The 20,935-nt window shown below is 41.1% G+C and overlaps 1 protein-coding gene across 1 annotated transcript in view; it reads left to right on the top strand.

Annotated features, from left to right (window-relative positions):
- Positions 1-8,459, top strand: part of EREG (epiregulin) — a 15,030-nt gene extending 6,571 nt beyond the window's left edge. The window contains exons 2-5 of the mRNA XM_012805319.1: positions 4,307-4,393; positions 6,420-6,543; positions 7,153-7,302; positions 8,378-8,459. Of these exons, the coding sequence (XP_012660773.1) occupies positions 4,307-4,393; positions 6,420-6,543; positions 7,153-7,302; positions 8,378-8,459 (443 nt within the window). The remainder of the gene's footprint in view (positions 1-4,306; positions 4,394-6,419; positions 6,544-7,152; positions 7,303-8,377) is intronic.
- The last annotated feature ends 12,476 nt before the right edge of the window (positions 8,460-20,935 follow it).

Genomic DNA, 20,935 nt, shown 5'->3' with positions numbered 1-20,935 from the left:
AATCCCCAGCCCGGGCCCGCCAAACAACAATGATGGCTGCAACCAAAAAAATGGCCAGGTGTTGTGGCGGGTGCCTGTAGTCCCAGCTACTTGGGAGGCTGAGCCCAGGAGTTGGAGGTTGATGTGAGCTGTGATGCCATAGCACTCTACCCAGGGGGATAGCTTGAGGCTCCGTCTCAAAAAATAAAATAAATTAAAATAAAATAAGAAGACAGCTCAAAACAGTGAAGGCGTGTTCTCTCTCCTTGAAAGTACACAAGACTTAACAAGCCTGCTGCATCACAGACAAATCCTAAAATTACAGATGCCAGGGAAGAAGGCAGAAAACTAACAGCCCGTGAGTAGGCTGCTGTGTGACCACAGGAAAAGTGTGGACCAAGCGGAATTTGCTATCCCTTTGGGCTGGGCAGGTGCTATGATTCATTGTGAGTCTGCTGTTCTAAATATTCTAGAAGGTTAAAATTTGGAAAATAAGGTGTATTCTCTTCATTCTGGAACCTAGCTCATTTTATTTTGGATCATTTTTATTTGCTTGGTTATTTTCCAGAGGAATCATTTTACCCTGATATTTGCAATTGATTTTGCTGATCTGGCTTGGCTAGCCAGTCCCAGGATCCCAGCCCTCTGCACTGGCCTCCTGGTAGGGAGGCCCTTCAGTGTGACCATTAGAAGGCAGGGTCAAAAGGAACCATATGCAATAAGGACATTTCCTCCATCCGGCATCCCGTCTGGCAATTGGGCAACCACTTCTTGGTGCTCCGGGGGCCACGACATTCAGCGCTATCCCCATTCCAGTGACGGTACTCAGCCTCTCCCACGCGCGGTCCCCAGGATTGTGTAAGGGTGTAGGCTCGGCCCTGACTCACAGGGAAGAGGCGATTTTATCCTGTGAGTCACTGACACCACTTCCTGCTGGCACATTTGAGATTTCACTGAAACACAACCTTTGAAACATGAAGGTAGAGAGATGAAAAGATGAGCTTCACATTCCTAAAACCCATTTGGAAATCTGACAGAAACAATGGCTTCTGAATGCATTTTGATTTTTGTAGCTATGTTGAAATAGAAGTTCCACCTGTCAATTTTGAGTCCACATATCATCGATACTATATCTCCTTGCCCTGAATTCTTCTGTGTCTTAGTAGAGCTTGCCACCAGTTCTGATTTTTTAACACCATGTAAAATACTTAGTATCACCGTGAATTATTTTCTTAGCAAGGATCTATTATCAAGGATGAAATATAATATTAGTAATTGAATCATAACATAATTATGTCCAATTAATGCTAATAGAATTAAAAATAGGGAAAGATTAAGGAACTATATGGACATAATTTTACCATTTATTCCTTCCCTGTGTGACCGTACAATACTGAGTAGTGATTCTTAAGGGTGAAAGGATGATGACAGATGACTGTGTAACCCACTGCAGGTGGTTTTTTTCAAACTTCTGGTCAGCCCCACCTACTCCTCCATCTCGGCTTGCAAGAGTGTGGGGCAGAGGCGTGCTGGAGAGACAGTTGGGGGCAGAGGCGTGCTGGAGAGACACTTGGGGGCAGAGGCGTGCTGGAGAGATACGTGGGAACCACAGAGCTGTGCAGAGGGACTCATGATTTAGAGCCAATTTTGGTGCTTTGGGGCAGCAGTCACCCATGATGGAACTGCAGTTATATTTGAAAGGACCATTTAAGATTATTTACAGTTCCATCTGTAAAATATCCTGCTGTAGGATTAATGCAGCAGGTCTCACAGAAACTATCTTGAACCATGGACTGTGTCCAAGGGAGAGTCGCAGGGAAGGAAAGCCCGGTTTTCGAAGAGGCACACCCTGGGCTGAACATTCTTTAATTAACAAAGACAAATATTTCACCTGTGGCCTGAATAACTGGAACAAAGTTTCCAACAGTGGAAAAACTAACAACTTCTAAAAACCTTATAAAAAAAGACCAAAAAGCAACACCCCTAAGCGCACTCTACCTTAGTTGAAGGCTGTAGTTGTAAGCCAGTCTAAACAGAAAAGTCCAAGCCCAGAGAAGCCAGTTTCAAGTGTGTGTTTTTTCCTGGCTACGAGTTTCCAGCAGGAGAATCTGCTCCACAGTTTTCCTCAGTGGAAGCGCGGAGGGGCAGGAGAGCCAGGGGTGGAAACACAGTCGGCCAGCTCCCCAGGCCCCCCGAGAGAGCTGTGTGGCAGTGAGCGTGTATGGCACAGTGATTGTTGAGATGTAAAACAAAATGGACTTGGGTGAGAATCTAGCTAATCCTCCTTAAAAAGTTAAGTAAAAAATAGATTTCATCTCTGTTGAACTGGCAGAGCCGTTATTTTTTCGTTTAAGAAAAATAATATTTGGGGGTCTGTAAGAACATTTAAAGCAACATTCATATTCTAGGAAAACCATGGAGTGTGGAGGGGACAGTTCTAAGCCTTTAAAGAAAACAGAGTTTTCGAATCATTGGACGAGTGTGAGACTTGATGCCAAAAGGTGGAATTTGAATTCTCTTCGGTGGTCACGAGATGGGTGGTCTTGCACAAGACAGTTAATCTAAACCCACGGCGGTTATTTGAGACTAATAACTACTTCACAGGATTATTAAGGGCCAAGTAGGAAATACAAAAATATAAACTATTTTATGTTAATTTGATGTGTAATTTAATTTTTAGAACCCCAAGAATATGCGATTTGCTTAGGAGACACATGTCTTCTCTAATTAAGAAAAAAATACAATAAAATTCCTGTATTGTACAGATTAAATCATCATTTAAAGTAGCTGTTTATGGAGATTTATAAGCTTGTTCCAGACCAGGAGGGGGAGCTACCCACATGTACTGCTAAAACTGGAGGCCAGCTCCAAGTCAGCGCCAAGGAACATTTTCACCACTGTCTGCTCAGGCATTTCAGAATATTTTCCCATTTCATTCTCCTTAAAACTTAAAACCTACCTTAAAAGATAGGTAAAATTAATACCCAGAGAAGTTAATTAATTTGTCCAGAATCACACAGTTCCAGTTTTTCTCCATGGTTGCCTTCCCAGCAACCTGTGTAGCCTCCCTGTGGGCTGAGATACCCGGCTTCAGTTACAGCCACCCTGGTTTGCTCTGTGTGGGGTCCTTTGTATTCTGGTATCACGGCCTACTTCCCGGTTCTATAACGTGGCCCATGTAATGACGCGTATACTTGGAAAAGTTATTTAGACTCTTTACCACTCAGTGTTTTTATGCATCTAGTGGGGATAATAGTGGTATCTTCCTCAAATAGTCACTGAGATAGATAAGGTGACGAGAGCCACAGATACCACAAAGTGCAGGTCTGAGAAATGGTCACCACTGCTAAGGCCTCCTGTCACCAGCACCATTAGTGTTGGTGACAAGACAGTTCTTCACAGAGGCTAGAAAGACTGGTGGACGTGCAAATACCTGAAGGTTAAACAGAGGAGGCTAAAAGCTCGTAAGCAAACACACGTGCAATCAGAGGGCTTCTTATCACGCTTTCCGTACAACCCAGAAACTCCTGGGGTCGGTCTGATGCTGCTTGCCAGAATTTATCTTCTCACCAGACACACATGATGAAGTGGCTTGTTCAGATTCTTCCTGTGATCAAAGAAACTGGTTTCTGGGACTCTGTCGTCCATCTGGCATGTCTGTCTCTTCTCAGATTAGATACGATATATTCTGATTTTTACTGGGGTTACATTTTATCAGCTGAAATCTGTGCCTGTGGTCACAGCTGCTCGGGAGGCTGAGGTGGGAGGAATGCTTGAGCCTAGAACTTTGAGGCCAGACTGGGAAACAAAGCGGGACCCCCACAATCTCTTTTAAAAAATTAAAATCTACTTTCACATGTGATCCAGTGAAAGGAATCATTTAGGCATTTGAATTGACAATGAATGTTTCTGAGGTTGGGGTTCCTGTCTGGTTGTTACAGTTAAGTAGAACTTGATTTTGTCTAGAGCCATCTTCTGTGAGGGAGTCTACCTTGGAGCATTGCTCTGAACATGTCATAGAGTCAAGCAGTGGAAATTAAACTTCAAAACAGGTTTTAGGGAATGTTACTGTGAAATGTTTAGAGCAGGCCAATTCTGTATCTAGGAATATAATGCCAAGGCTTTTACCCTTGGACCGAAGAGGTGGGGTTCATTTATTTTGAGTTGTGTGCCTGTTTCTGTGAATTATTTTCTTTTATGGTTTTGATGGATCAAATCCTTGAACTATTTAAAACAAATTATGCAAATTCGGTCATTGCATTGAAATTTGATCGAGCTTTCCTTCCTTGAGATACTAATTATACATTTGATTTTCCTCCTTAAATAGCTTTGCATTTTCTACAAGCAACTCTCAGTACAACCGTGATTCCATCATGCATCCCAGGAGAGGCTGAGGATAATTGCACAGCTTTAGGTAAGCCCGGCATTATTGCATCAAGGGCTTTGCCCATTCTTAAACAGAAATTCAGACTCAGGGTTGGGTGCTGTGGCCCACACCTGTAAACCCAGCACTCTAGATGGCTGGGGCAGGTAGATTGCCTTGATCTCAGGAATTCAGGAATTCAAGACCAGCTTGAGCAAAAGTGAGACCCCTATCTCTTCTAAAAATAGAAAAAAACAGCAGAGCATGGTGGTGGGCACTGTAGTTCCAGCGACTGAGGCAGTTAGGTAGGAGGATAGCTTGGGCCCAAGAGTTTGAAGATGCTGTGAGCCATGATGCCACAGCACTCTACCCAGGGTGACAGAGTGAGACTGTCTCCCCCCACTACCCAACAAAAGAAAGAAAAAAGAAATGCAAACTCAGAACTATAAATATCTGACAATGAAAAAAGAGAGCATAGCTGTTTTATTAATTTAAAACTACCTTATGAACTAGAGTTCTGAAAAAATTATATAAAGGTATAATTGGTGGGAGAGGGGCCAGGCATATAACCATAGATATATGATATACATAAATATTTAAATCTAAATAGACAGGAAACAAGGAAAATCAAATTCCAGATTCCTCCGGCTATTCCCTGGAGCTTTACTGCAGAACTATCATCAGAAACCAGCCCCACAGACTGGACTCCAGACAAACCTCCTTACACAGTGTTTTCTCTCTCTCTCTCCCTCTCCACACACACACACATGCACACATGTATATGCATGTGCGTGCGACCCTGTGCATACTGAGCCTCCTTTACAGCAGATGCTCTGTAAGGTGACCACCCAAGGGACTGTAGCAAGCTGGTCAACACACAGAGGTGGCCAACGTGAGGAACTAGGCCTGCTGTGCTGATACGTACATGTGGTGCGTGTCTGGCTGGCCAAGTTATGGGGGTGGTCAGTGGAGGGAGGGGGCCGGCTCTGGAGGGTCCACTGCATATACTGTAAGAGGAACAAATGATGTGCTCCCTTTCCAGTCCCGGGGTTCATTCAGAACACAGCCCTGGAGTCCGTAACCCCTGCCAGACACCACGCTCAGTCACAGAGACACAGAGATAAGGAAAGCGGAGTTTCTCCCCTCCGGGTCTGCAGATCTGAGATGCGGTCACACAGGGACCCACTTTGTGTTCAGTCTGAGCTGCTGAGTCAAAGATTATCTTGAGAAAACGTGACATTTTCCGAAACAACTTTGCCTCCTCTCTTGCCTCTCACGGTCAGGCTCTCTGGAAGTTTGGTCAGCCTCCCCCACCACCCAGTTTTTCCTTCTTTGGTTATTTGGGCGAGCATATTACAATCAAGGTACTTTTAAAAAACAGTTTTTATAAGCATCCTTTATAAGCCTCGTAGATGGCTTCAGAACTAGACTGTTCTGAAGTGACTTTCTCCCCTGGGCTGCGACCCTGTGGGTACTAAGCCTCTTTTCTGGCTGTCTTCTGGCTTTGTGGCCCTCACAGAGGCATCTCCACCTGGGGTCTGTCCTGCCTGCTTCAAGGTTCCCTGTTACACATGCTGGGTGGCCTTGATGGATTTATTTGACGGTAACGTCAACAATTTAAGAACACACACCAAAATAAGACTTGCAGGCACAAAACCGTTAACACAGTAAAGTGCTTTTGAATTTATAATGGTTTCAGCTTATAATTTGGGGGACAGTAATACACTTCAGAAGTGTTTTGAGACTTGACGAAGTTAGAAAAGTTTCCTTCTGGAGAAGGGAATGATACACATCTACTGAGGCGGATAATGAAATGAGTATGTGTGAAACTCGCCTTTTCTAGTCTTGAAATTTGTCTTTTGAGAATTAAACCTTCAAGAATTTCTTATTTTGTTTAGTGCCTGTGGGACGTTTTCCTTTGGGTTCAGGGGTTTGTTTGGGGGTCTGGAGAGTGTGACAGTGACTTCCTACTCCTGAAGGGAATCCTCTACTGATTGGCACCCGCCCTGTTTGGCTCGGTGGTGGTTATTGTATCGAAAGGCAGTGGAATGTGTTCAACTTCCCATTTCTGTCACAGTTCAGACAGATGACAGTCCACGGGTGGCTCAAGTGTCCATAACAAAGTGCGGCGCTGACATGAACGGCTACTGTCTGCACGGACAGTGCATCTACCTGGTGGACATGGAGGACAATTACTGCAGGTAACGTGCCGAGGACACGCGGGAATGTTTGTAAGGGTACACTTCTCTCTCACTCTCTCTGTTTTATATTTCGAAGTTATCCTATGTTCCCATGACCTGTTGGGATGCAGTATATATATGCTTTTTGTACATATATGTGTGTGTGTATATATGTTATTAGCAACTTTATTAACTGAGTCTTTTAAAATAAGGGAACAAAGCTTTCTAATTCTATAGGTGCTCCCGGGGACAGAGTTGGGGGGCTCCAGATGCCTCCCTCTCGCACTTGCCCTGATGGCACCTGTGCTTATGATCTTGTCCCTGGACTTCCACAGCTGGCGTTTTATGATTTAGACAAAGGGTGATTTAAACTTACAAACACCATTCTAGATTATCAGTCACCCCGGCAGCTGAACCAGTCATTTTAATACCACAATTCCGCCAAATGCTTTGTTAAGTCTTTTTGTCAACACTGGCCCAACTCTGAGGTCATCTTTGAATTCACCTTTGCAACTTGCAGCCAATTTTGCCAGTTTCTTACTTACGGTGTGAGGTTAGTTTCTATGAAATTGATTCATAACCATGATTTCTTTTTTAAACAACTGATCTTTCTCTTCCATTTCCCTTTAGATGTGAAGTGGGTTATACTGGTGTCCGGTGTGAACACTTCTTTTTAACTGTCCGCCAACCCTTGAGCAAAGAATATGTGGCTTTGACTGTGATTCTTATTCTCTTGGTTCTCATCATAGTCGCTGGTTCCATATACTATTTCTGCAGATGGTAAGCCTGTGTTTTATTATTCTCTGATTTTATAAATTACTTCTGCATGGTGTAGTATGTGAAAATATGGAAAGGTATTAGAGCAGTAAGATAGAATCTGCAGGGATGAATTTCTCTCTCTTGTTAGCTCTGTTACTTACTCCCTAGGTGATTTAGTGCAAGTCAGATGGGGAATGTTCAGTCTTTCCCCTATAAAATACAGACAGAAATTCATTACAGGGCTATTTTTATTATTGAAGGTGATCAATACATGTGACAGTAAACCAAAAAGCCTCATGTTTTACTTAGCAACCTATATTGAACGTATTAGACCAAATTTTGAATTTTATAAACCACAGCCCTATGAATTAACAACCTTGAAGGCTTGGGATCTTTAAACTTAAGATGGACTAGAAGAAACAAGCTACCAATTACAGATGCTTACTGTTAAAAAGTGGTTCGTGACAGTCCTCTCAAACCTCACACTCCATCCTCACATATGATATTGTCACATGCTGAGGACTGAAGAGAAATAAAGAGGGGGCATGATGGTAATAGTGGCAAGTGTGAGAACAAAATAAGGTGTGTGCAACCCTCAGAGCATTGTAGGTCACCTAATTATTCCTTTTTTAACATTTTGACTGATGAGGCATTATTTTGATGTGATGGTAGAAATGCAGTGATGTGGTGTAGTATTTGGAATACCAGTTCCTAAGAAGAAGAGAGAAAAAAAGAGGAAAAGGAAGAAAAAGAAGAGGGGGGGAAAGAGAGAAAGAGAACAAAAAACAAAACTCAGACTTGAATGTGGTCACATGCCCCTCCTGCCCCCGGAATTTCATTTATGATCCTGTTGATGGCTTTGAGAAGTCCTTTAACTATTTCACTATTTTCTTTCCAAAGTTTTGACTATAGAACAACACTCCTAACACCTCCATCTCCATTTCTGAACCTTATCTAACCTACACCCTTTCGCCATTGCCATTTTGGAAACTGGGCTAGTGCACCTTTGACGCTTGTCTGTTTGGTTTTTTGTAAATGTGCTTTGTCATTACTGTTAACTGCAGTGCTAACAGTTTTTATCTCTGAATATTTCCAGGTACAGAAAGCAAAAGAGTAAAGAACAAAAGAAGGAATATGAGAGGGTGACCTCGGGGGACCCAGTGTTGCCCCAGGTCTGAGTGACACCGTCAAACCTACCGGCGAGGACACCGATGCCTGCTGGATGCTCCTGTTCCTATTTTATTAATAATATTTATGTTAGGTCATGCGTCAGGTCAACAACAGTGTATTTTTAATTTTAATATACTTGAAAAATGTTTTTTTATTTTTGTTTTATTTTTGAATATTTGCTAATATTAATGTGCAGAAAATATTTAATAACAGAAGAAAATTGATATTTTTGTAAGAAGTAAGTTTCTGAGCTAAACGCTCTATTGAAAGCTTCCCGCTGCACAGCTCCTAGGAGCCAGCCAGGCCCTGGTCATTGTTTAGGAAGTATTAGCGAATGACAGATTTCTGGAAACCTGGATACGTATAGTCAAATCAATTTAATAAGTGTCTTTTTTCTACTCTTCACATCCTTGATAATTGGTTTGACTACATCATGTTTCGGTGTATTAGTTGGCACTACCGAGCCATGTATTAAAACAGTAATGCAACTGGAACTCAGGGGTGACAGGTGGAGGTTCTGTGCTGAGCAACACACATTTGGAACAAACCAAGCCCGAGGAGACAAAGGTCTCTTCACCTGAACTCACCTGCACCTCAGCTCCTCAGCCTGAAGGGCCAGTGGCCAGTCTCCTGTGTCAGCCCACACTCCTGCAGGGACTCGCCACCCACCTCACAATCCTCCACACCTGAACTGAAGAACTTAATTGTACACCACCTTTGACGCAAGTAGTGGGTATTTCCCAGCTTCACAATGTTCCTTTTTTGTACAGTGCAACATTTATACAGGTAATTGTTGCTTTTTCAACAATTAGGAAAAAAAAATCCACATTTGAAGCTAAAATGTGTGCTTCTTTATAGAGAATTCTGAGATTAAATCATAATTCAAAACTTGATGGACGAAACTACTTATTATTTTAAAATGTGGTAAGACAGTAGTTCTATGGATTATATGAAGATGGAAATGCCATTTCATTTTCTATTCAGTAGAGCTTTAACTTGAAAATAGCTCAGTAAGTACCTTCTTCTAGAATTTAAATTTATATATTTAAAATTATATCTTGATACAGGCAGTGAGGAAAATAGGAAAAATAACTCATTGGAAAGCTTTTAACATTTAGAGACTTAACCACACCTTCCTAAGGAGGTTGAATGAAAATGTGGCCTTTTTTCCCTCCTGTTATTTGTATATTTTTGGAAGAGACTAATGTTTCTTCTGAACTTTGAGCCCGTAGATCTCAGTGGATTGATAAGAGTATTTTAGACAATTGCATAAGGAGCCACTGCTGTCACCACCTTTGGATTTCAGGGTGGCTGCTCCACTGAGTGCTAGACATTTGGGCAGAGTCTCTTGGGATCACACACCAGGTCGGGGATAATCTGTTCTCTTCCACCGTTTTCCTGGCATGTGCTGGGCAATACAGAAAGAATAAGCACGGGCCGACCTGGAGAGCACAGGTGCCAAGACTTGCATGTGTACCCCTGCGGTCTGCTCCCTGGTGACCACGTGACTGTCATCTGAAGTCCTGAACTGGCCCTTCCTATTAGGAAATTAGGAGTATGTAGAACTTAAGAACAAGATAAAGGAAAATGTAATAATCAGTGACATCTAAAGGAATATTTCTGTTTCCCATTTAATAGAGCCAAAGTCAAATGCACCATGTAAGAACACATCTTAAATCCTATCCAATCGGCTCTCCATGTCATGAGACCTACATGGTGGATTCAACCAACCATGGTGGAAAATATTTGGAAAAAATATATATATATATATAACAATACAACAATAAAAAGTATACAAACAAAAATATAGTATAATTATTTACATTGCATTTACATTAGGTATTACAGATAAATCACAAGATGATTTAAACTATGGGAGGATGTGCATAGATAAAAGGAACTTGAACATTCGTGCCTGATTTTCATGCCCCAGAGGGTGAGTTCTGGAATCCACGCCCTGTGGAAGTGAATACCTGTATTTATTTATACCTACTCTATGGAAAGGAAGTCCATCTATTTGCAGTCATCTTGGCTGTTTCAAAGAAAACCTATTGACTCCAAGAGCTCAGCTTTAATTGGTGTATTTTATTTATAAGGAGGTTACTGTAAGCGTCTCAACATCAGTACATTGTTTCATCTGAAGCATCTCAATTCATATTACTTAAATAAATGCAAGTAGTTTGAGTATTTCTCATCTTTAGGAATACCTTAAAAACTAACCCCTGAAAAGTTAAACCTTTATTCATGAATGCATGTTAAATAATAACAAAAAATAACCCTCAATTTTTTTTTTATGAGTGAAAATAAATCAATGTTTCATTGAGGGTAATGCTCTTCAAACATAAAAAGTGATTGCTGTCAGCTCATGTGTTCTAGAGACAAGAGAAGGTTTTGGCTCACATGTTCCTGGTTTTACAGATTTCTTATATATATACATATATACACCCACATGTGTATAGACTGATGCTGGGGGTGCCAAAAGTGTATACACATTCTAAGAGATGTGATCTGTTATATCTTATGTGATGTATAGACTTTGAGCACCTCTTGTAATTACAGAAGTCAATGTGACTTGTGTTCACCTTTCCTTATGAGTATACATTGAGTATTACAATTTTAATACAATGTTTTCCTTTCCTAAATGTATATACCTTTTTTTGGCACCCTCTGTATATTGTTGTGTACCTGGATTACTACAAAAGGTTTGAGACAGACTGTGTTACGGTCCGTCATTTCACTTCCAAGAAACACAGTCTGCCAAGTCCTTTCTGATTCACCCGTGCGAGTGTCGACTTGCTCGGTTTATTGGTGTTGCTGGGAGGGCTTCCTTTGCTTCCATCCTCATGCATTTTACGTTTCTGGATTTCCTTGTATCTGAGAACTTTCGTAATGACCCACGTAGAGCTAGAAGGGGCTGTACAAACTCACTGTGTTGGAACCAAAGCAACCCCACTTGCTTAAGTGCATAATTTGTGGCCTCCCAGAGTGTTAACTAAATTCAACTGACATCAGGTAACAAATCGGTTTTTATACAGCAAAAACCCGATGCTGATGTCTCATTGCTGTGGAATTCAATTATGCAGTTTTTAAAACCCTGTATCTGGCCTAGTTTGTCATTTTTGCTCTAATAACCAGTCTGTAGACTTTTGAAAAAAATGCATTTAATTTGCTGCCCAATATTTTCTGTGTAAACAATGTTTCTGGAGTACATTTTAAAGTTTTAAAGAATAATGGTATCTAAAACATACTTGTTATTCAAATTTGATGATGTCAAATGTAATATAATATATGTTGTTCCTTTTTGCTTTTTTTGCACTCTGTAACTGCACTTTTTAAATTTGAAGAGCCATTTTGGTATACAGTTTCTGTAAAGATGCTAAGAAACAAGGTTGTGTTGCATACAGTTTAACTTATCTGACTATGAGTTTTATCAGAGTACTGAATTGTATCAATTTGATTGTATTCAATATCAGCTTTGATAATTGTGTACCTTAAAATATTGAAGGAGAATATAATTTACAAGATATTGTTAATTTTTATTTATTTTAATTGGGATCTGGAAAAGGACCACAACTGAAAAATAAAAATTTTGCACCATACTGAGTTATTTGGAAAAACATTTTATAAATGTATCACATTTTATGGCCTCCCATAGTGAAGAATTTCCTGAAATAGAAGGAGTTGTATTAAGAAATTCTAAGTGTTAGTATTTTTAAAATAATATCTTAGAGTACTTAAAAGAAGTATTTCTAAAAAGAATAGATACCTGTTGAGAAGTAACTTGTAAAGGGAAACGTCAGCCAGAATTGTGTCTTGTGATTCCGCAGGCATCTGGTAAGAGGCCTGGCTCCCTGGGCTTTCGGAGCAGCCGACAGTGTCTTTCCGAGCCCCCGCCACGATGATGGCTTCCTTCATCCACTGTTCAGCAGTGCACAGGGTACTTTATCTGCTTCTTAGCTCCCTGGATCCTTATTTAGCCTGCAGACAGGGCAGGGAGTGATGGCTATGGCCAGTTTATGAGAAGGTCATTTGTCCTGGGTCACACCAGTGACAGTAGGGGACCTGTCGTGAGAGATGAAGTCTTCTGAGCTGCAATTCCACCACTGTCTGTCCATGTCAGAGGCAGTACAACGTCTGGAGGAGTTAGTCTCAGATCTAGCTTAGAGTGTTCTTGAAGGAAATAGAAATTCTTATCAAATAGAATCTTGGGGATCTCACAGAACCAACAGACTGAGCCTCAGTTCAAAGTCTGAGAACCCAGGGGGTTAAGGAAAAGATCTAATGATGCTTTCCTCTCTCAGCCTCTGAGACACCACGGCCACCTGGTTTCCTGCTTATATCTCAGCCTCCTGATGGGTCTGCCACAATCTCTCCCCCGTCCCCCCTCTGGACCTGTAAACACTCCAGGGCCTCAGAGCACATCACAGTGCTGGATCATTCCATAGGACTCTATGTCTTCAATTTCATCTCCTTACTAATGATCCCAGCCTAGATTTTTCCTTGAGTTCCAAATGTCTATATGTAACTACTCAGCTCACACTTCCACTTAGATATTCCCTAGACATTTAAAGGTGGCGTGTACAATAACTGGTATTACCCTAAAAAATGTCCCTTTTACGATGTTTCCATCTGGATTAAATTCAACTCCATCCTCCTTGTATCTGGTACCCAGAAGCTGCTCACCCACTGGGAGGTACTAACTGACTCATCTTCCGACGATCTCAGAGAGGGGCACTTTTCACTCTTTACAGCAATGGCAGAAACCGCAATTTTGAAGACATTACACAGGAGGAATATTTTCCAAGAAACTAGAGTTAGAAGATCACAATTGTCAAAAGGGTAAAATTATAGACACTGAATTTGACTTTGATCCATTTTAGAACTTATTTTTCCCCAAATGGTCATAAAACAGTATAAAACCTAAGTGCTGTTCCTTTCTAACAGGGATTTGTTAGGAAGGAGATATAAAACATGAATTTGTTTTAAGTGCTCTCTTGTCACCAGCTAATAGTGACTCTGCATCCTACAAAGCCACACCCAGATACTTTGCTCAGTTTATCTGAATTTCAGAGAAACATTTAGAAAAAGGCTTGCACAGATTTCTAATGAGCTTGTAATGTGATCTACCTATTAAGAAAGTCAGCAAAGTGCAGGCTCATGTAATGATGCTGGTATTGTGAGGGAATCCATCACAGGCTGAAATAAATGGAGACCAAGGAGTCTCTCAAGAGACTCAAAAGACTTTTAGAATTGATAAACAAATTCAGCAAAGCCACAGTCATAAAATCAATGTACACAAATTAGTATCATTTCTATATACCAAGCTGAGAGTCAAATAAAAGATGTAATACCTTTTACAGCAGCTGCAAAGAAAATAAAACACCTAGGAATATATTCACCAAGGAGGTGAAGGATCTCAACTAGAGGAACTATGAGACATTGAGGAAAGAAATCACAGATGACACAAACAAATGGAAAAATGTCTCACATTCATCGAAAGATAGAATCAGTGTTGTTAAAACGTCCACACTGCTCAAAATGATTTACAGATTCAATGCAATCCACATCAAAATACCAATGTTGTATTTCACAGATTTAGAAAAAGTAATTTTACACTTAGTTCAAAACCAAAAATGGATCAATAGCCCAAGTTATCTCAAGCAAAAAGAACAAATCTGGAGGCATCACATTACCAGATTTGGACTGATACTACTATGCTATAGTAACCAAACAGCACTGAATTAGGCATTGTAAATTAAATTACATAAAGTTGTGCCAAGGTATGAATAAAAAAGGCAATAGCAAAGAAAGAGAAAGACACTGATGAAATCATAGCATGTTTAACGTGTGACAAGGAGACCTTCCGGGCAGTAGCAGAGGATCTATATTTAGTAACAGTTAAGAGTTCAGTTTGAGGGCTGCGCCTATGGCTCAAGGAGTAGGGTGTCAGCTCCACATACTGGAGGTGGCGTGTTCAAACCTGGTCCCAGCCAAAAAGAAAAAGAATTCAGTTTGAGCATCATCACATTGAGAAGGTAAACTTTACACTTAGATGCGATAGAGAATTTTTAAAAGTTCTTTATCAAGAAATCAACACCATCAATTAATGTGGTAGGCAGAACAAGGTCACAGATTCTGAAATACTCATGTGCAAATCCCTGGAACCTGTGAAGATGTCACATCAGATGGTGAAAGGAACATTACAGGTGTGATTAAGATTACAGGCCTTGACGTGGGGACTTGATCCCAGAATAGCCAGGCGGGCTCCATCTAATCACCGGAGTTCTTAAGGTGGGAGTAACCCCAGCTATGGTCAGAGAGATGTGGTCACACAGTTGCTGAGGAAAAAGGGGGCTGCAATCCCAGAAATAACAGGAGGCCTTTGGAAGTTGGAGAAGGCTGGGGATTAGATTCTCCCTGCAGCCTCTAGAAGAGAATGTAGCCCTGCCAGGACCTGCACGTTACCAAGGGCCAGCACCTTGATTTCAGCCCCGGGAGGCCTCTGCTGGACTACTGATCTATGGAAATTTTAAGGTAATACATTCTGTGGTTTCAGTTCGCAAAATCATAGTATTTTCTTACAGCAGTGATAAAAATTTAATACAATCGATTTTATGGACAGTTTTTTTCTTTTTATTTCAAAATAGGAAGAGAGTACAAACATTTTTATTACACAGATACCTTGTTAATGCCTCAGTCAGGGCTTTGGGGGTGCCTTCCCTGAGAATAATGTTCACTGTACACAACAGGTAAATTTGCACCCTGGACCTCCTCTCCCACACTCCCTAATTCTTGGTCTCCAGTGACCTTTTTTGTGTACCAGTTGTTGAGCACCCACTTGTTAGTGAGAACGGGTGTTTGGTCGTATATTCCTGAGACAGCTCAGTCAGGATAGTGGTCGCCAGGAATTTTTGGAAGGACGGAAATGAGATTCTTTGAGGAGACTGAGAGAAAGAGACTGGAAGGAGACAGACCCCCTCCACCAACAGCGATGACGTGGGTATGAACTGAAGAGCGTGTGGGGTGGGGCTGTCCCTGGAAGAACAGAGAGTAAGAACGAAATTTAGACACATCAGAGAGGGACAATCAAATATTTATTAACTGGGTATGAAACATGAGGGAAAGAAAAGTTGGAAAGAATTAAATTTGGGAAAGAAGCGAATGAATCTAGTTTAAATACATTGAATCTGAGATAATAACCCTGATATGTGTGGAAATAGGATATCTAAGGTATTTGGAAACATCTGGAAGTTATATATTATTTTACAATTTACAAAACGCTTTCACGTCTAGTAAGTCTTTCTTTCGAGGCACACTCTGAGATGGAAGGTACAGATTCTTGATTATTACCTGCAGAAGAATATAGTCTCCAAAAAGATTGTCCCTTGCTCAGGATCACAGAGCAAGTCCAGTCGCAGAGCTCACATGTTGTGAGACATGTTTTCACCCCCTTAGAGGTGCCTCCCTAACCTGGAGGGTGGGTGCATGGTCTGGACCAAAGCAGGGGCCGGGTGACCCCCATCACAGACTCTACAGTGGGAGCCAGAGACACACTTCAGGGAACCAACAATTTAGTCTGAGAAAACTGGTAAAATGAATTTCTTAGGAACTGGTAAAATTTTAAGAAGCCTTTGGAGACAAAACAAATGGGTAGAGAAGCCATTTCTTCATTCATTCCTTCATAGCTACACTGCTGAGAGTTTATGACACGTCTCATTATTCTACATCTTGAGAATAAGTGATGAACAGGAAAGGTTAAGCCTAGAATTCACAGTCTAGTGAGAAAAGAAAGAAAATAACTATTAGTAAAAATACAAGTGGCAAACGGGCATATAGGGCTTATTGTCTGTTGTTAAACTTCTCAGATAAAATAGTTTTTAAATCCCTATCACAACTCAGTGAAGTGTGGAACTGTATCTACAAGATGCATTTTTCAGATGAGGTGATTGAGGCACAAGGTAACATGACCAAGGTTTATGGTCAGGTACAAAATAAGGTGGTAATATGCAATATGCTGTGATTCCAAGCTGCTTTAGCAAGGATGGTCAGGGAGGTATCTCTACGGAGGCCAAACCCAAGGACACACACAGAGATGAGACGAACATGGCCATGCAGACTCGTGGAGCCAAAGGATTCTTGGCCCGGAGCAGGAGTGTCAGGACCCCAAAGACAGTCGATCAGTGTGGCCCAAGGCAGGCTCAGGGCGGTGGTGAGAAAAGTCCGAGAGGCAGCCAAGGGGAGAGACTTTAGGGATTGTAAGTATTGGTAAAGTATTTGCCTTTCATTAAAAACGCAATAAGAAGCTATCAGAGGGCTGGAGACAGGGTGGTGTAATAATTCAAAAAGACCAGTCTGTTTGCTTTGCAGAAAATGCACTAAAGAAAGTCTAGATTGAAACCCAGGAGATAAGGTGGGGGGGTATTTTAATAACCCCCAGAATTATAAGGTGGCCAGGACACAGGTGGTAGTAGTGGAGGTAAACAGGAGAGATTGAATCTAGGGTATAGCTAGAACATAATTCAAACCAACACAACTTGCTGATGGTTGTAACATAGTGGCACAAAACCTGGGAGGGGGAAAAATACCCAAGATCGTGCAGGTCAGTTCCCATAAAAGAAACCCAGAAAAGCACACTGAGAAAAAGAGCACAGGCCACCGTTTGGACTTGGGAATGTCGTAAAGGTGGGGAGAGTGTTTTTAATAGGTGAAGGTGCAGGGTAGACTGTGCCAGATCACAGTTGGCTGTTGGTAGCAAGTCCTTACTTAGAATCTTGGCTGTAACAGAACAGAAAGGACAAGCCCTCAACCGTTCAGGGGCAGAGTTTTTAGACGTACCACACCTCCTGCTTTTCTCTTTCCCTTTTTGCACTTGTTAAAATCTACACGAAAGTTGACATCAGGACAGAGGTTCAGATTATGAGTTAGTGGAAGTTGGGACGACCCAGTGGATTTCACCTCTTCCTGTCGCCTCTGGCACAGCGGCCACGGACGGCTGAGAGTTGGCTCTCACCCCGAGTTTCAGGAGAAGGAACAGGCTGAGTCACACACTTGCCTTAGCTGCAATCTGATTACAGTGAGAGAATCCGGCTGTGGGAATGCAATGCCTTCCTTATCGGTGGGTGGGGCCTCTTGACACTGGGCGGGGCTGGTGAACACACTCTTCTGCCTCCTGGACCTGCTGCTATAGTGTCCTGTAACTTGGTTGTAGGTTAAGGGATATAAATATTAGTTGACTTCTCAGAGGTAAACATGTTCTCTCCTTGATATGACACTGGAAAAACCTCATAATAAAGTATTACATTACCGCATCGTGTTTGCCTTTTTAATTTGCATTTTCAAAGAATCTCCAGTGGTCCTACAACCTCCACTGTAGTTTCCTTAAGTTGGGACCAATCCCCACCAGTTCATAGGCTGAACGTGTGCTTGGTTCCCGGCCCGCTGACATTCGGTGGTGCTCAGTAAAGAGACTTCAACCTGTATTACTAATAGGAAATGGTTAATTCATCATTTCTCATTGGGACCAATATAGGCTGTGAAAACAGCTCAAAACCAAGATTGTAACAAACAAAGTTTCTGGATCTAGGAAATTACACTATGCATAATTTAGGTCTTAAAATACAGGTAAGAAACTTACTTGGGAAATTAAATACGTGTAACAGGAGAAATAATTGAATTACGTCCATAGTCCCTGACATGGAGACAATTCAGATTTAGCATAAATACAAAGGACTGTGCCTTTTCCACAGATGCTGGTCAGCTCTCTGGTTAGAGCATATAGCACTTGGGTTCAGGCTCAGGCTTGAGATACTTTTGCAGGAAACAAATCTCTCAGGCCATGCCCCTTTGTAATTTAGCCATAGATCAGTTTACAACAATGGAAAAAAGGATTTCATTGATGTATATTTTATATTCCCACAAAAGAACGAGTTTAGGGGTTAAGTCTTAAGGTCATTCATTAACTTTGGCATCAGGATATTGTATCATTGGAAAGTTGTGAGAGTGCAGCACAGTGTGTACGTGTGTGTATGTGTGTGCGCTCATATATATCAAAAGCTCAGTCTCGTTAAGATTTATAGTGCCTTTGTTGTCTAAGAAATACTCTACACTCTTGAAAACTTTTTTATGATTATTCATTTTAATTAAGGGTAAAAGGCAGGACCACACCTGTAGAGCATATGGCAAGGGTACAAGTCAAATCTGTCAAGTGTAGGACATAAATGTCTTAACACAATAATCAAGTAAATGAGGTGAAAGCTATGTTGATTGGTTTGATGTAACCAGGTCAGATTTTATAAAAAAAAAAACAACACTTCGTACCCCACATATGCATAAATGTATTCATGATCTATGTGTATTTGACTTAATAAAAAAAAAAAGAAAATTTCTGTTGGAATAAAACAATAACAGTTAAATATTTAAAAAATAATTATAAAATAATATACTTGTAGTGAATTTTCAAAGAAGTGCCAAGTAAAAATAAGCTAAAATGGGACCCTTTTAACCATCACTATAAACATTTTGATTTATGGATTTGCAATCTTCTGTAAGTATGATTGTGGGTGTGTTTACATGCACCAGTATGTATGTAAATGGAGTCATTTTATGTATACCATTGTGAGTCTTGTTTTTAATCACTTCACATGCCGTAACTATTATTTTGTAGCATTTTAATGACCGCATAATCTTAATACTATGTTATTGGATGTGTAAGTTTTTTCCAGTTATCTTTTGACTAAATCCCCTAAAGTGAAATTACTAGACCAAATCTAAGAATATGTTAATTTTTGCTTTTGCTACAACTCTCAGCTATTGCTTTTTGAATTCCAGATGCTAAAATAAAAAGTCTGTAGTAATGCCAACAGGAGTCTTCATCATGCGGCTCAAGGAAGGATTACGCTGAGAGTTTTCACTCCACTTGTTCAACACTCGGTCTCTTTCTGAGTAATTTGAGAAAATGTCCAGCTACTGCATAGCTTTGCCTCCGATCACTTCAGTTTCTACATAACCACAGTCAAATAATCAAAATAAGGAAATTTAACATCGGCTGAATACTTCTACCTAAAATTTGTTCCATATTCAAATTTTACCAGTTGTCCTAATACTGCCCTTTATCGCTACTTCTTTTTTCTCCCTTAGAATTCAGTTCAGGGTCACAGATTCCATGGAGTTTTCAAGTCTCTTTAATTCCGTTTAACCTGAAACCACCGTCTCTCAGCTTTTCTTTATATTTCTTAACCTTGACATGTGTGAAGATTATAGTATAGATATGTTTCTAAAGTGTCCCATATTTTGAGTTTCTCTGAGGTGGCTCATAATTAAACTTAGATTGTGTATTTTTGGAAGGAATAGGCTGGAAGTAAAATCACGTCCCACCTAGATGTCGATTGATCCCAATGTCTGTGATATTAACTTGGACCACTCAGTTGAGATGACACACCAGGTTTCTTTACTGTAAAGTTACAATTTTTCTCTTTTAAAATGAATCTGTGGGGATATATTTGGGCCTGTTTAAATACACTGTTTCACCCCCTAGTCTTGGTATCAACTGATTAATGGTTTTTTTCTTCATAATTTCTTTTATACTTGTTATTTGGCATTCTACTGTAAGAGCTTTTCCTGAAGGCTTATTCATTTATCACTACAAACTTAGGAATCCTTACCCTATCACTATTAGCTAAACGAAGGGGGCCTTTCACAGCAGAGTCACCAAGAGAATGATCCTTCCTATCCACACTGCCCGCGGTCCAGGCTCCGGCACTTGGCCGGTTAACTTACCCTCTCCCAGCCTCTGCTATCTTTGTCCCTATAGCAATTCTGCCTTGTGAGGTGCTCCTAGGATTCACTGAATCAATACGTGCTAACTGCCAAGAACGGCATCCGGCAGATACTGACTGCCCAGGAAGCAGCATCTTTCTTCACTATTGCCAGCATCTTCCAGGCAAGGTGGAAGGTGGCATCACGGGAAGCCAGCCTGAAGTGTCTCCTCTCAGTGGGACATTGGGGGTCCTGAGCACTAGTGCAGTGGCAGACACAGCAGAGCACGTCTGTCCTTTTCTGCGGCTCACTGCCATCCCGTGGGAGCAGGGAAGACCCAGAGCAGCGCAGAGGGGTCGCTGCTTCTATTCCCGAGGCTGCAGTTCGGGAGCGTGGAGGAGGCAGCAGGCTCTCTGCAGGCCCTAAGGAACCCCACACGAACTAGGTCCAGAAGGACTGGAAGTCGCAACTATGAACAAAGATTTACCTAGAAAGATACTCACCAAAATGCTATTTTTAAGGCCACCCACTCAGGCACCATGTGACAGTTCAAATTGGGAAATAAGTAGCTAGTTTGTACATAAGTTGATACTGTCTTTTCTGAAATCCATTTCCCAAAATGTAGCAAGAAGCTTAAGCTGCTAATTATACTTGGAGGAGTCATTCTGAAGAAATATTCTGAAATGTATGTAAAGAACCTCAACCCTTATGCCCATCATAATATTATCTA

Source organism: Otolemur garnettii, unplaced genomic scaffold (genome assembly GCF_000181295.1).
Source record: "Otolemur garnettii isolate 467f Iridium unplaced genomic scaffold, OtoGar3 scaffold00039, whole genome shotgun sequence".
NCBI classification, from domain to species: domain Eukaryota; kingdom Metazoa; phylum Chordata; class Mammalia; order Primates; family Galagidae; genus Otolemur; species Otolemur garnettii.
This window is presented reverse-complemented; position numbering and strand designations above follow the sequence as displayed.